Source organism: Eschscholzia californica, unplaced genomic scaffold, assembly GCF_041429995.1.
Source record: "Eschscholzia californica isolate CP2 unplaced genomic scaffold, dmEscCali1.0.p SCAF_2, whole genome shotgun sequence".
NCBI classification, from domain to species: Eukaryota; Viridiplantae; Streptophyta; class Magnoliopsida; order Ranunculales; family Papaveraceae; genus Eschscholzia; species Eschscholzia californica.
In genome coordinates this window covers 66,236,567-66,251,292 of record NW_028238309.1, presented here as the reverse complement: position 1 = coordinate 66,251,292, position 14,726 = coordinate 66,236,567, and the positions used below count along the sequence as shown (strand labels likewise).

Below are 14,726 nucleotides of genomic sequence, written 5' to 3'. Positions count from 1 at the left end.
CATATTCATTTGTTTTGATTTTTCAATACATCTTCAAGCCACATAAATCCAAAGCATGATGGTTTAGTGCATGAAAAAAACTTCTTTCCATAGCTATGAGCTCTGCCACTAGTTCCTAGTTTCATTTCTGCATTACATGAATTTCTAACACATCTAGTAAGCAAAATATGACAATTACTTCCATGATGTTCAAATGAGTTACAGTAGCAGCACTTGGGCATCTTTGACTTGTTCATAAATTCCTCACATAATTCATCCATATGTAGACTTGGTGTTTGCATGCCTTTCCCTCTCAACAAGGATTGTTGCTTGGTGGTTGCCTCATGTTTGGCAATTGCATCTGCCAACCACTCAAACTTTTCACACTTTTCACATCTCACAAACTTTTTCCCTTCATTTTCATGTGAATGTGATATCCCTATATGCATCATACCCTTGCATCCTTGTTTAGGACATGGGCATCCATCCCATGGGCAGTCTCTTGCTTTATGATCATCATCACCACAATAGTAGCATTTTGAGAATGAAGATGACCCATTTGCATTTGCAAGAGCTTCATCTAACCATTGGAATCCATCACATGAAGGAAATTGACATTTTAGGTATTTTTTTCCCTTAACAAGTGTTCCTTCAAATTGCAATAGCATTCTAATACTAGGGCATCCTCTCTTGGAGCACTTAGAGTACATCCAACAACAGGAAATTGCAGAATGTGAAGCTTGATCACACAATTGACATATCTGAAAATTAAGTATAAATTAGGCATTGGTACATCTGTTTGTGCATAATGTTAGTATTTGGGTCAAAAATGGCAGAAAAAATAAAACTTACCAATTGCTTCTTTGATTCCATATTTGTTATTTCTCTCTTAACTCCAATTGATGTTGATGTTGATGTTAGCAGACTCCTAACTTGAAGAAAAAAAAACACAATTTACTTGTTGAAATTAGATGATGAGATTGAGGTATGAATAAGAGGGAAGAAGAGTATTTAAAAGATTTGGGAAAAAACGGTATGATTTGTGAGTAATCTGGATCGTTCATTTGGACGATCCAGATCAATTTCAAAAAACGGTCACATGACGTCAGCAGACGACCGTTAACTCGTCAGCGTGACGCCGTTAGCGTTTTTGAATTGAAACGGTAGTTAGTTTTCGTAGACGGTCAACGCGGTCAACTGTTAGTCCGTGACCCAAAGGCTATAACGGACAAACTTGTGACCTAAACGCTAATGCCGGTACTTATCCTTGACCCAAACGCTAAATACCCCTTGATATTTTACGTCTCTCAGTCAAATTGTTTTTCTCTTAACTTCTTTCGGTATTTTTACTGATGCGAGTGAGATAAGTAGTGCAATATAGTATGATCAGTCTGCCCTAGCTACATGGATATATAGCGCATAAAACTAAAAAAATAAAGTATCTACCCGTTTCTTATATTTATTTGTATGGTTCCGGACTTGTTGGAATTAGCATAATTATATGTTCACGAAATGTGGCAATGTCGATAAAGCCTAATGGTCTTTGGTCCGTCATTACTACGACAATATGGTATATTGGAGGTGTGTGTTTGTTAGATATAGTGGGATTGTGTTAATTAATAGCGCTTATCTCGTTTAGTTAAGCAACTTTGTCGTATTAGGTCGTTAATTATTGTCGTATTATGGTATATGATTATTTGTCTTATTCGTTGGTAAACGTTCGTTTGGTGTTATTCACTAACGACATCCTTTTGTCGGAGTTAAATCTAAGCCATATGTTTAATTTTATCGTTTACTTCCGCCCACGTGCTAATGGAAGTCTAATCATAAATTACGTCATTCACGTGAGTAGCGAGCTCGTGCTAATGATGGGTTAAGACAATTACCATACGTACGACTTACATGAGTTAATTACAATATACGGAGAAACACACGTGTTACTACCCAACTGGAATAGATTTCAATTTTTCTTTTCCTTCCCTTAGCAAATTGTGGATTTGTTGATTATGAAAATGAATAAATTGATGGTGGACAACTTGGTCAATGTAAATTGATTCAAGTCAAGCTATATGAAGGTCAGGGTTTTTATTGTTGCGGTGCTTATATATAAATCCTTCAACCTAACAGAAACAAGTTATTTAAAGCCCAGTTTCCTCTTTAGACCCCATTCATATAGAATTCAACCAAGCTTAACCATTGGGTTACACATGTTACTGGGCTGGAAGTTATGAATGTCAACAGAATATTTTTATAGATACCCCAGTTGAAATTTCAGTTATCTAGTTTGGTTACCAAAAATGGCCTAAGGGTCCGTTTGATACGTGGGAAAATAGACTGGGAAAGTCGATTTTCGCGAGAAAGCCGACTTTTCACTGTTTGATTCAACCATAAAAGTGTGAAAATGGAATTCTCATGGAAAAAAAAGTGTGAAAATAAGAGGATTTTTTTTTACCACCAAAAAGGTGGTAAAACCCTTTTCTTTCCCATCCTCTCCCGTGAACGCGCTCTCTCTCCTCTCGCTTACTTTTCTGCTGGAGTGTTGGACCCCGACCAATTCTTTCTCAATCTTCTTTCCTCTTTCTCCTAGAACTCCTCTCTCACTTTACCAAAAAAAAAGAACTCCTCTCTCACAGCTTAATCCATCGATGAAGAAAAAGATGATACCATACCAAGTTTTGCATCCCATCAAACTAATGAATAACTTTGATAACTTCTTATAACTTTAATAGTTTGATTTTAAAAGTAAAATAGTTTGATCTGAACCAACTTGCAAATATTTTGCATCAAACAAGAAATTTGTTGGAGATAGAAAGTCACCCATGATTCATCAAACTAATGGATAATCTGGCGACTCCATAATACAATCTATTAGTTTCATGATCACCTTCCAAATAGTTTGAATGTATTTTGCATCAAAATAGTTTGAATGTATTTTGCATCAAAATAGTTTGAATGTATTTTGCATCAAAATAATTTGAATGTATTTTGCATCAAAATAGGTTGATGATAATAATCCAGTCCAAAAGTTGTTCATAATCACCATAAATCAATCTAATAGTCAGATGATCACCAAAATAACTTGATGATCAAACTAATGGATCTTTGGATTTGCTTTACCTTCATGCGTTTTCTTCGACTTGGGCAGAAATCCATCTGATGGATACCAACAACTCACACCTTCGATACCCAACGACCTTCTTTAAATTATCATTCAACACCATCTTCTTATCTCTAGCAACGCCAATAACACACTTATTTCTCTTTCTCTCATCTCTGATAATCAAACCCATGAATCAATTTTTTGCCAAATTAGCTTGCTGAGAATTGAAGAAGTGAGAATGGAATGATAGAGGATAATTTGGGCAGTGCCATTAGGGTTAAGAAATTTTAGAAGTTCTAGGGGCACCCTATGTAGCTACTCTTGACGCCCATTTTTACATGTAAATAGGGCGCTAGCAGTAGTTAGGAAGGGCCCTTTTAAAATTCCCACTCAGATTTTCCAACCCTCTATCAAACACTAAAAAGATGAATTTTATAAGAAAAACTACGTTTTCTTTCCCATCAGAAAAAAATTGATTTTCTTACTCAGGCTTTCTAACGTATCAAACGGACCCTAAAGGTAAAAAGGTCTTGAACCTTTCATCCCAGAGAAGTCGCCAAGTTGTTCTTGGGAAAATGTTATCCGGCGCGACAACACATGGACCAAATACACCCCCCCCCCCCCCCCCCCCCCCCCAATAAGGCAGAAGTCATATGAAAATTTCGCCTTCTCAGGCTATGTGTTATTGGGTCAAGTAACATTGTTGTTCTTTTTCTTTTCTGCAAAGAAAGTAGCATTGTTGTTGTTCTTAACTGAACTTCGATATCAATTAATTGTCACTGAGAGTTGTAATTTGGTCATTCCTAACCTGTCCAAAGATAACTATACAAAGAGAAAATACTACTTTCGAAACTACAAGCTGAACTGGCTGATGAAAAATGATAAAAAGACTATAAAAGTAAACCTGCTCCAGACTTAAACAGAAATCAATCGTCTATCGAAAGTGAAAAAATTCATCAAGAGAGAGATAGAAAGTAGACTCGAAAAGTAAGACGGTTGATTTCGAATAGGTCTGAAGTTAAGCTTTTAATTGTAGCATCTTCTAGCATTAATACTCATGTCGAGTCCATTGTTGTTGTCTATCACTAGGACCTAGACCCACAAAAGCAATAATTTTTTAGAAAAGACAAAATTTGAAAAGCAAAAAGATTAGGAACCATTAACTAGGTTAAATGGTGTCATTCCTTGGTTATCCTAACAGTCAAATTAGTGCAAGTTCAAAATAGTTTATGATATATTTTCAACATTTAATAAAGAAGATATTGGATGATTGACTAGTGAGTTGATTCATGACATCTTTGGTATAATAAGATGGGTCATGGGTGTGGTGACAACACAAAGAAAAACAACACTGGTAGAATTGATGAAATGGATAAGTTAGGTCACCTACTCCATCCATTTCTCTCTCTATCTCTATTTCATCTTGGCTTGGAGAAAAAAAAAGTATTATTCAACAACCCTTGTCACTTTGTTTTGCATCTCGTTTTTTTCTTTTTTGAAAGTTGTTTTGTATCTCGTGTGAACTACAAAGAGTTAATTTAGAAAAAAAATATTATGAAGAAAATTTATCGTAAAGTTAAAAAGTGGTTATTGGCATATTGTGGTAAAATAATAAGAAGTATTTACGTGCTTGGGGTAAAAAGATAAAACAAGACAGACCATAGGACATAGGTCACTTTTTTTTTTCGTTGAGACCATAGGGCACTTAGTTTCCTCGTAATAGAAAATATGTGGTAGAAATTTATGTGTGAACTAAAATGTTAGTCAAGATCGACTTAGCTAGATAGTATATATTAAACTAGCTAAAAGATACTCTTTATTATGGGAATACACATGTAGTTGAGGTTATAATGGTTATAAGTGTGAAGCAATTCATGCATTTAGAAATGGTTCACGCCACAAAAGCCACAACAATAAACTACTTTTATGCTGAAAATTTCTAGGCTAAAAAGTACAAAATCAGTCAAAATTTGATTAATTTATGACTTAAAAGAAGAAAAAGAAGTCTACCCATAAATATAAATTAGTGCATAATAATTTTTGACTAAATAGAATGTGAGTGTCGGGCGAGTAGGTGAAAATAGTAGGTGTCTCTCACTTGACATTTCCATACTTCCTAGCTTTTACAAAGTTTGTATTTTCTAGATAACTAAACAAAACTAGTATGAAGCATTAAGATGGGGTAGTGAAATGGGATTAAATTCTTAATATCATAAAGGATTGGCGAGGACTATATAGAGATTACTTCTAACTCATCTAGGGTTTATCTCGGAAAAACTTAAAATAGACTATAACCAATTCTGTTTAAATGTAAATAAATAGTTTTTTTTTTTCGAAATACAACATTAAAAACAAATGTTACCCATCAAATATGAAGCCCTAGACAAGTTGGTCTAATGTGTAAAAGTAATGTAGGTGACACAACCACAAAGCGGTATTCAACTTTGAAAGTGCATTTGTCCCTCAAGATTTTGTATAAAAAACAAAATGGAATTAGTATGAACATACACGTACTTCACCAACCAAATGTGTGTGAAATTGACTTAAATTCAACCTAAAAGATTTGGTTTGTGAAGTGGTGGTTCCAATTATGTATTGTAAAGAAAAATTGCACCCCAAGTCTATTTTTTCTTTCTCTTGTGATTTGTTCAATGAAAAGGATGTTTAACTACATCAAAAAATGATCAAGGTTACATTTTCCCTAGACGATTAGAATTGATCTATGCCAAGATTCTTATTATCGAAAAAAAAAACGTGGTAGGACTTGTCTATTTGTTCGGGTTTTACCATTGATACTTTTTTTTAGGGAGATGGGTAATATAATTTCAAGGAAAGAAGAGAAAGTTGGATTTTATCTGGTGTCATATCATACATTTCATAATCAAATTAAAAACAGTTGATTTTAACTTTTAGCTTTGCAAAATATTCAAATTGAATCCACCAACCCCAATTAAAGGATTGTGTGCTCATCTTTTGTGGTCATCTGTTTCATAGAATTTTTTTGACAAAATAAACATCATCATCATATTCAAAGGATTTCTCAGACAACTTCTTACCTAAGAATCAGTAAAAACTGTAAAACGTTTTTTATATTGAAAAGGAATGGAACACCAAAGCGTGACCTTTCGCGAAGGTGAAGTACCGTTTTTTAGAAGGGGTCAAGCAAATTTTTATGTTGAAAGTGTTTTGAATGTAGGTTGATATCTAACTCGGTTTAGCAAGGCTGACCTTGTCAGCAGAGCTGATCTATGTTGATACTCTGTGAAACAGGGTTTCTCTTAGGACAGTTATCAATGAAAAGGGTATTCAAGTATATTTCTTCTTGGAAAGAGAGGCGGTTAGACGGTGGGATTAAAATATTCAGTAACCTATATAAACTGCAACTCCAAATATATCTTTGTAAATAAACTGCAACTCCAGATATATCTTTGTAACCTTCATCAATAGGAGAAATCATTGCACCATTGTTCGTCGTGGAATAGGTCTTACCAACCGAACTACGTAAATCTCTTTTACTCTCTGTTATTGTTTATTTCCATTACTACTTAACTTGATTGATTGTTCTTCATCACAACACTTTCTCTGTAACTCGTTTTAAAGATACCTCAGTTGGTTGTCAAGAAGTACCGAAGTGGATGGTGGTTGTGGCTAACATTGTAGAAGGTTGGGTTTGCGTAACTCTGAATGTATTGTCAGTAGAGGATTGCTACATGTACAAAAATTTATGACTTAATTTATGACTTGTGGACTCACTTTAAAAAAAATACTGCACGGATCGTAATCAAATTTTGAATCTCTTTGTCTTTTTGTAAAAGTGAGTCGGCAAGTTAAAAACTAAACGCAAAATCTAGAACCTTTTAGAAGGGATTTAACACTCTTTTTTAGCACTCTTTCATGTGATGGGTTTCAAAGTTGGGGCCCAAAAATGCCCAAAATGCACTAAATTAAAAACATTATTTTATTTTGCCATGAACTAGTAATTACTTTGCTGGGGAACCAATTTAACCTGCCTAGTTGGCTCATTGTTTCTTGTTTCTCCACTCTATATAAACCCCTCTTTGGCAAGTCAATTTGTCACAACTCACAACCACTCCACTACTTCTCTTTATCCCCAAGCTTGCTACAAGACTCACAAGAAAACCATTCCACTCTTCCTCTCTAGTTTTTCTTGTTTTAACCATTAATTAAAACAATGGCTATTGGTTTAATCAACAATACAATCTTAAAACCTTCATCATGTGTATCAGCATCAACTTCATCATCTGATGAACAATCAATCATAACTGATACACTAGTTCCTTTAACTATCTTTGACAAAGCTGCTTTTGATCTTCATGTTGCAGTTTTATATGCATTCAAATCACCTATGCCATCTAATGAAGTTATGAAAGAATCACTCTCTAAAGTTCTTGTTCATTACCCACACTTAGCTGGTCGTTTCGCTGTCGATAATCAAGGTAGAACTTGTATTCATCTTAATAATGCAGGTGTTCGAATTACCGAAACCTATGTTCCTACTTCACTTGCAGAACAACTTCCTTTTGATCCATCTAAAGATGTTAGTCATCTTTTACCACCTGTTGAAGGTGTTGAAGAATTGCTTCAAATTCAACTCAATCGTTACGTTTGTGGCGGACTTGTTATCGGTCAAACGGCTCATCACCGTGTAGCCGACGGACAGTCTATGAGCTCTTTCTTTGTTGCATGGGCTAGAATGGTTCGTGGACTTAACATAGACCCACTTCCATATCATGATAGAATTGCTATTTCTACACCAAGAAACCCACCTAAAGTCGAATTCGATCATCGTTCAATTGAGTTCAAAAAGACTACTTTAGATCCAAATATCACTCCAATCTTTTCATCTTCCATTGAAACTTTGATTACCCATTACTCTACTGACTTTGTCAACAAGCTTAAAGCTAAAATTAGTAAAGAAAATTGTAATCCATCACAACAAAGGTATAGTACTTTTGAGTGTCTTCTCTCTCATGTATGGAAGAAGGTAACTCAAGCTAGGGCACTTGACCTAGAAGAGACTACCCAAGTTAGGGTTGCAGTTAATGGAAGAGCAAGAATCAAACCAGCTATACCAATGGAGTATTTTGGTAACTTGGTACTTTGGGCTTACCCTAAGTTAAAAGTGAAGGAAGTCTTAAATGAGAGCCATGCATATATTGCTAAGGCAGTCCACGACGAGGTAACTCGAGTCGATAATAGGTATTTCAAGTCGTTTATAGATTTCGGAGCGGTAACGAAAGAAGAATCAGGTCAAGAAGAGCTTGAAGCGACAGCACCGGAGTTCGGAAACTCGTTGTGCCCTAATTTGGAAGTGGATAGTTGGTTAAGGTTTCAATTTCATGATCTTGATTTTGGTGGTGGAGGTCCTTGTGCATTTTTTCCACCAAATATTCCAGTTGAAGGTTTGTTGATCTTCTTGCCATCTTGTAAAGAAGGTGGTGGTGTTGATTTAGTTTTATCTCTTTTGCCTGATCATGTTCATCTATTCAAACAAATTTCCCACTCCATTGACTAAAACTATATATTATGAAGTTGATATTTCTCTTCTTTTCTTACCCACTTTTTACACCTACTAAACAAGTAAAGTGATGCAGTTTGATATGTATTTTCTTTTGTGTTCTTAGGGTTCTTGGTATTTTATGTGGAATTATACTATATCAATGTAACTTGTAGTTTTTTTTTTGTTGAAATATGTAACTTGTAGTTATTACTATTATAATGAAAAGAAATGGTTATATTATAAATGAAATCTTTCTACTACTTGCATGATTCTACAATACCATTACCATCTATGTGCCGGCGCGGCTAAAAGCACCCACATTCTAATAGACACGCCCGCTTATAGATGTTTCGGCGAGTGTTTCTAGCACCGCCTTAGTATTGGTTTAGATGCATCTTTTTTTGTTGCAAAGATGCATCTTTTAAGAGGAAAACCAAAATGGAAGAACTCTTCTAAAGGCCCTTTAATTGTTATCACTTTGTTGAAAGACATCATTTATCCTTTAAGTTTACTTATTAATATTATCTTTTGTCGCCTTTATTTCTACTTCCCGTTCCATTTTTTTCTCTTCCCTTCTTCTTTTGATGCTAAATTATGATGCGAAAAACTTTTTTTACTACAACTTCCAAATTTTATTTACGCCGAAGACGGAGCTAAGTGGCCCTCAAGTACTTGGGATGGGGCACTTTGATCCCTAAATGTCTCTTGTATTTACTTATTTAGATTATGTAAATGATCACCTTCCTTGCCAACATTGTTGTGATTTATCCCTAATATAAAAGGCAAAGGGTACTGAGTATTAGGTTTGATCTTTATGTGGATGTAATAAAAGTAAAACACTTTGAAACTATTGGTTCACAAGAAAGCAAATTCTCTCTATCCACATCTACCCACTTATATTAATAAAATGTATTACAAGATTTAGGGCCACTTTAAACTTAAAACAAAACTTAATACTTATCTTCTATTAGTAAAAGATAGATTAAAGATCCAAATCACTTGGACATAAAACAAAAGTTAATAGTTAGCTCCAACTAAAGCTTCATCTATTTATCTTAATGATTGACCTCCTTCCTCAAGCAGCAAGGATAGTTTTTTTTTTTTTTGTTGTTGAAAGAGCACCAAGGATAATTTGGTCCCACTTGGGTAATTCTATTTAGAAAAAATCAAACTGAAAATTTCTGTCATAAAACACACAAAGATGAATAATTGGGGCATACAGATCACAAAAGCTTAGTCAGTCAAAATTAACTTAGGGAGACAGAAAGACTCGCTGAGTTGAAGAAGATTGACTCCAACAGGTCCGATCTCTGTTGGAGTTTTTATAGAGAAATAGAGATCAGACAGTTGGAGAGGGAGAGAGACGGGGATAGAGTGTGAGGAGAGAATAAAATGGTAGTAGTTGCCAGAATTTGTGTGTTGGATGTGAAGATGAAGACTGAAGGCTAAAAAAAACAAAGATTTATTTTTGGACTAAAAAATAAATACACCCCAAGTCAATCGTGATTGAAAGTCTTAGTGAAGACTTCTCTTTATGTCCCAAAGTCGCGGCCAACAGAAACTTCACAATCAAGCAAGACGCAAAAGCTCGAAGTAGCAAGCCCTAAAGCAATGAGATACTCAACTAGGTCCAACCGTCCAAGTACTACTAGACATTCAAATAATCAACAAAGTAATTGAGTAGACAATAGCATTCAAACTTCTTTTCCTTGAAGAGGGAAATATTCATAACTAATAAGCAAGTAGATGCAGGAACTGATTCTCATGTCTGAACAGAATTAGGGTTTTTCAAGTAGAGAGATGTCTAAGGATTTACACCATTTTTTTTCAGGTTTATTTACATGATCATTGTTCTTGATTCTTGAATGCATTTTTACTGCCCAAATGTGTTCTCACCACTATAGGTCATGTAAAGGAACCCATCTTCATCCTTGTTTTCCTCATAGATTGCAGACATCATCGCAGCTGCATCCATAACATGATTTCAACCAAATTATTCACCGATACACACACACACCTTAACATGATATATATATATATATATATATATATATATATATATATATATAGAGAGAGAGAGAGAGAGAGAGAGAGAGAGGCTCACCAGTGGGTGGTAGGATGTTCTTCACAAAGATGAAAATGGCTTTCTCAGCGCTTAGTTTTATCCTCTTCCGTACGACATAAACAAATTGCCCGACAGTCAAGTCAGCAGGAACAAGATATCTGCAATTTCATTTAGTAAAAGAAAAGAATAAGCACTTAAGAAATTTCTTCGACAGGCCAACTAGTCAGGAGATAACATCTTAAAGCAAGCGAAAGGAGTACTTCTGTAATATTTAGCTTTCCTGTCAAATATTAAGAATGTTGAATGAAAAGTGAAAGAAGGTAAGCTTCTCTACGTTTACAAAACAGGAAACCAGGTATCTTGGTTAAAAAGACATGTCAATACTTTCTTAGGCTTGGGCTCCCACTGCAAACTGTGTAAACTGTGCAATATATGGAAAATGTGCAACCTATGCGAACCCATGTAAACTATGTGCAAATTCTTACATGAAACACGCAAACCTTCCAAGGTCGTGCAAACCTTACATATGGAACAGAAGCTTAAAAAAATTATCATCCTTCGTGACAAAAATTTTTGGGCAGGGGAGTTTTGGCCAGTGAATACTGCCCCAACTATCCTGTATGTGAGGAAGTCTTTCCCATGGAGCTAGCTTTTGTATGTTACTAAGACGAATCACCCATACAAGGTTTTTTTTCCACACTGAGACAAGCCAATGACGATGGGACTAGTATACCAAGCAGACTGAACTTTCCCTTAATAGAAAGGTAAGTGTAGATATATGAATACAAAACCTAAAATGCTAAGGAAATCAAATTATGAGCAAATAAACTCAGTCTCTGTCAAAGTTATGATAATAGACTTAATGTATCAGCTCTGACTAACTTCTTCTTATCGATGTCAGGGATATCACTCCTCTCAGCCTTCTCCACAATCACCTACGCAAGAAAATGAGTTAAAGTAAGACATAGGACAAATAACCAGATTTTATATAAGAAAAATAACACCAAGAAACAGGTCAAAAGACAAAGGAAGAAAACTACAGGAATTCTATCGGGATACTTCTCCCTGATACGAGCAGCTTCTGCCTGCCTCCTTTCTGAAAAGTTAGCAAATTAAAATTAGGTATGAGAAAATCATCCCTGTATATGTGAAGCTATATAAGAAAATGTTTAAATGATAATCACGAGAGAGAAGAAGCAAACAAGCAAGAATCTTAATAATGTGCTATTGTCAAGTAATTACACTCTAGACTCTGATACTCAATCATGTAATCTGCAGACTGCAGCTATAACATAACATAGAAGATCGACTCGGATGTATGCGTGTGTGTATATATATATATATATATATATATATATATATATATATATATATATATATATATATATATATACCACAATGCTACATAACATATTATGCTATTTGCTTATAAACATGCCAAAGAAACACTAATCTAATCCTTCTAATTAAATTATAACAATTCAAAGTCTCCAGCACAAAGGACTGGGATGGGCTCGGTATACCCCTGGTTACGGTATATTCAGATCCCCGGGACACTCGGGTGGACCGGCTAAGCCTAACTACTTAGACCCGAACCCGATGATTCACATCTATCATACCCTATGAAGAAAAAGCCGGGATTAATCCCCGATTACACCCCGACTACTCCTCAGTCCCCATCTTGCCGACTCGACTAGGAGCCAAAACCCTAGTCCCGTGGAATTCCGAGTAAATCCCCGACTCGGTCCGACTAGGACCGAGTCGACTAGTCGGGCCAGTCGGGATTATTTAGCTGACCCTTTTTTTCTTTTGCTCAAATCGACAAAGGTGGTTTAGGATTTGCTCAATCAGCTTCTTCACCCTTTCTCTCCCCTCTAAACATCATTATAACTAGATTGAAGTAATTTTGAAAGTTTTTTTTCCTCTCCAAACAAAATTCCAAGTTTCTCTATCTTCTCAATCTTTTTTTACTATTTCTTTCTAGAACCCAGATTCTACTATTTTTCTCTATAAACTCACATAAATGTTAATTTTTAGTGTTTTTCATTAATGTTATTGAACTTGTTGATAATTAGATGTGTGCTTCTTAGGGATGAATTTGTAGTGTTTATACTTCATTAATCCCAAATACTTATATTCATACCTATATATAATTATATATACAAAATTGACTATGTATTTATATTCTCCTACTAGTCCCGTGTAAATACGACTAGTAGCGACTATGCCTAGTCCCCAGTCCGCCGACTAGTCCCCCTTGCCGACTTTTCCAACATAGATCATACCCATTATAAACCAACAAACATCAACCATATACTTCATAAAACTTAAACTATACATACATTACATCACAATAAGCACAACATGACAGTTAGGGTGAATGGAGGCATATGAAAATAGGAACATAGAGCTAATGCAAAGTCCAATATGCAACTTGAATTTTTCATCCAATCCTAAAGCAATAACTTCTAGGGTAAGCACATTGCAATACAAATACTTAAAATACTCTGGGTTTCTACTACTATTCAAGACCTTGAAACTAAAACAGTCCACCATGGCAACCCATAAGAACAAACACCCATCACTCAAATCCCTAAGCATAAAAGAATCAGGAAATCAGTAAGTACAATCTTCTTCTTTTTTTCTTGAAACCCACACATCTTTTGTTGACCCACATAACAAAACGATATCAATATATTCACACAAAGATTCAACAATATAAATTTATAGCACCAACTTCTACAAAACCCATTAAATTCAACATGCAGATTGCCAAAAAGATAACAAATTTCAATCAAGAAACAATGTTAATCATACAAAAGACATAAGTTTTGGGGGGAAAGGAATAACAAACCGAGAGGGTGTTCCAGCTTGAAAGAGCTCTTATCCATGAAGAAGAACCTTTGGGTTACGATTTCTCTGCAAATTTTCAAGCATCAAAAGAAAACCCAAATCTAAAATACGAAAAAGAAACCCAATAGAACGAATTGGAGAGACTTACCGATCGAGAAATTGGAATTGGAATTTGGGGATCTGAAGACTTATAAAACCCTAGCTGTCAAAAACAAAAAGAGAAAAGATTAGAAAATGGACGAGTTAAGGAGGATAGAAATTGAGTAAGGAATTAGGGTTTTGTAAACCTAAAGCGAAATCTGAAGGAAGAAATTGAAGCGAATTAGGGTTCCTGACTTTCTCTCTCTCTCTAGAAACTCTTGATTTTAGTTGATAGCCGAGGAATAGAGTAGTACACTTGTATGTCACCGACGTACCCCGCGGGATTCTTGGTGGTTTGTTATTTTCCTGAGAAATATCGGGAAAGAGTCTTTCGCGGGAAAAATAGGGAGTAGGAAAATTCTAATTCCACCCACCACTTTTTCCTCTACCCCAAATATTTTTACACTTGGCTTACACTTATTTGTATCTTTGTATGTTGGGTTTACCTACTAAACCAACCTAAAAATACCGTTTTTGTTACTCGAAAGAACAATAGAATTGGGTTGGTGCTTTCAAAGTTTGAAAAATTATCTTAGTGCAAAGTTTGGGTGAATTTTTTTTGTTTCTCCTTAACCTTTACCACCATTTCTCTTTATGACAATAAAGGTCTCCGGTAGGGGTGGGAAAAAGATCCGGAAGACCGCTATCCGACCCGTTCGACCGAGATAAAAAGTGTCTATGGACACCCGATGGTCATAACGGTCAGTGTCCGACCGGCCCGAAAGAATTGGCAGACGGTCACGGTCAAAATTATGTGTCGAAGGACCGACCGCTGACCGACCGGTACGAGTGACCGAATAGGTTGACCGACTAAACTGTCCTCATTTTTAGAAGTTGACCGTTGAATTTTATAGACATATGAATATATGATGATCGTTGGCTATAGTCATATAGTCCTCTGGAAGACCAAACATTAGTGCATGGCTTAATTATATCTTGTCAAATGATGATCCACTGTGTTTTTTCTTTTTTATATTTACTTTTGATTTCTTGGCTAAATATCTTCATTTGTAAGTAATTTTGTTTTTGGTAATAAAAATAAAGTTCTGAATTAAGTAAATTTATTG

The 14,726-nt window shown here is 35.3% G+C and overlaps 2 protein-coding genes across 3 annotated transcripts; one reads left to right on the top strand and one right to left on the bottom strand.

Moving 5' to 3' along the window:
- Window positions 1–7,147: 7,147 nt before the first annotated feature.
- On the top strand, window positions 7,148–8,844 carry LOC147560480 (tryptamine hydroxycinnamoyltransferase 1-like). The gene has a single exon (XM_086662632.1). It carries the CDS (start codon window positions 7,272–7,274, stop codon window positions 8,613–8,615), a length of 1,344 nt encoding a protein of 447 aa, XP_086518758.1. The 5' UTR covers window positions 7,148–7,271; the 3' UTR covers window positions 8,616–8,844.
- Window positions 8,845–10,276: 1,432 nt separating this feature from the next.
- Window positions 10,277–14,051, bottom strand: LOC147560479 (autophagy-related protein 8C-like). Of its 2 annotated transcripts, none has more exons than XM_086662629.1 (7): window positions 13,806–14,051; window positions 13,667–13,720; window positions 13,520–13,584; window positions 11,706–11,761; window positions 11,548–11,600; window positions 10,705–10,823; window positions 10,277–10,565 (listed from the first exon to the last, which is right to left on the bottom strand). In XM_086662629.1, exons 3-7 carry the CDS (start codon window positions 13,554–13,556, stop codon window positions 10,474–10,476), a joined length of 357 nt encoding a protein of 118 aa, XP_086518755.1. In that variant the 5' UTR covers window positions 13,557–13,584; window positions 13,667–13,720; window positions 13,806–14,051; the 3' UTR covers window positions 10,277–10,473. The 2 variants fall into 2 exon arrangements, with proteins under 2 accessions (XP_086518755.1, XP_086518756.1); XM_086662630.1 differs by having other exon boundaries at window positions 13,520–13,566; window positions 13,806–13,974.
- Between the last annotated feature and the right edge of the window lie 675 nt (window positions 14,052–14,726).

Bases quoted from the DNA above. Each gene is read 5' to 3' on its own strand.
- LOC147560479 (XM_086662629.1), bottom strand. From the start codon at position 13,556: ATGGATAAGAGCTCTTTCAAGCTGGAACACCCTCTCG. The intron at 11,601-11,705 runs GTAGTTTTCTTC...TTTCTTGCGTAG, and splicing joins AGTATCCCGATAGAATTCCT to GTGATTGTGGAGAAGGCTGA. The intron at 10,824-11,547 runs GTTAGTCAGAGC...ATGAAATTGCAG, and splicing joins CCTGACATCGATAAGAAGAA to ATATCTTGTTCCTGCTGACT.
- LOC147560480 (XM_086662632.1), top strand. From the start codon at position 7,272: ATGGCTATTGGTTTAATCAACAATACAATCTTAAAACCTTCATCATGT.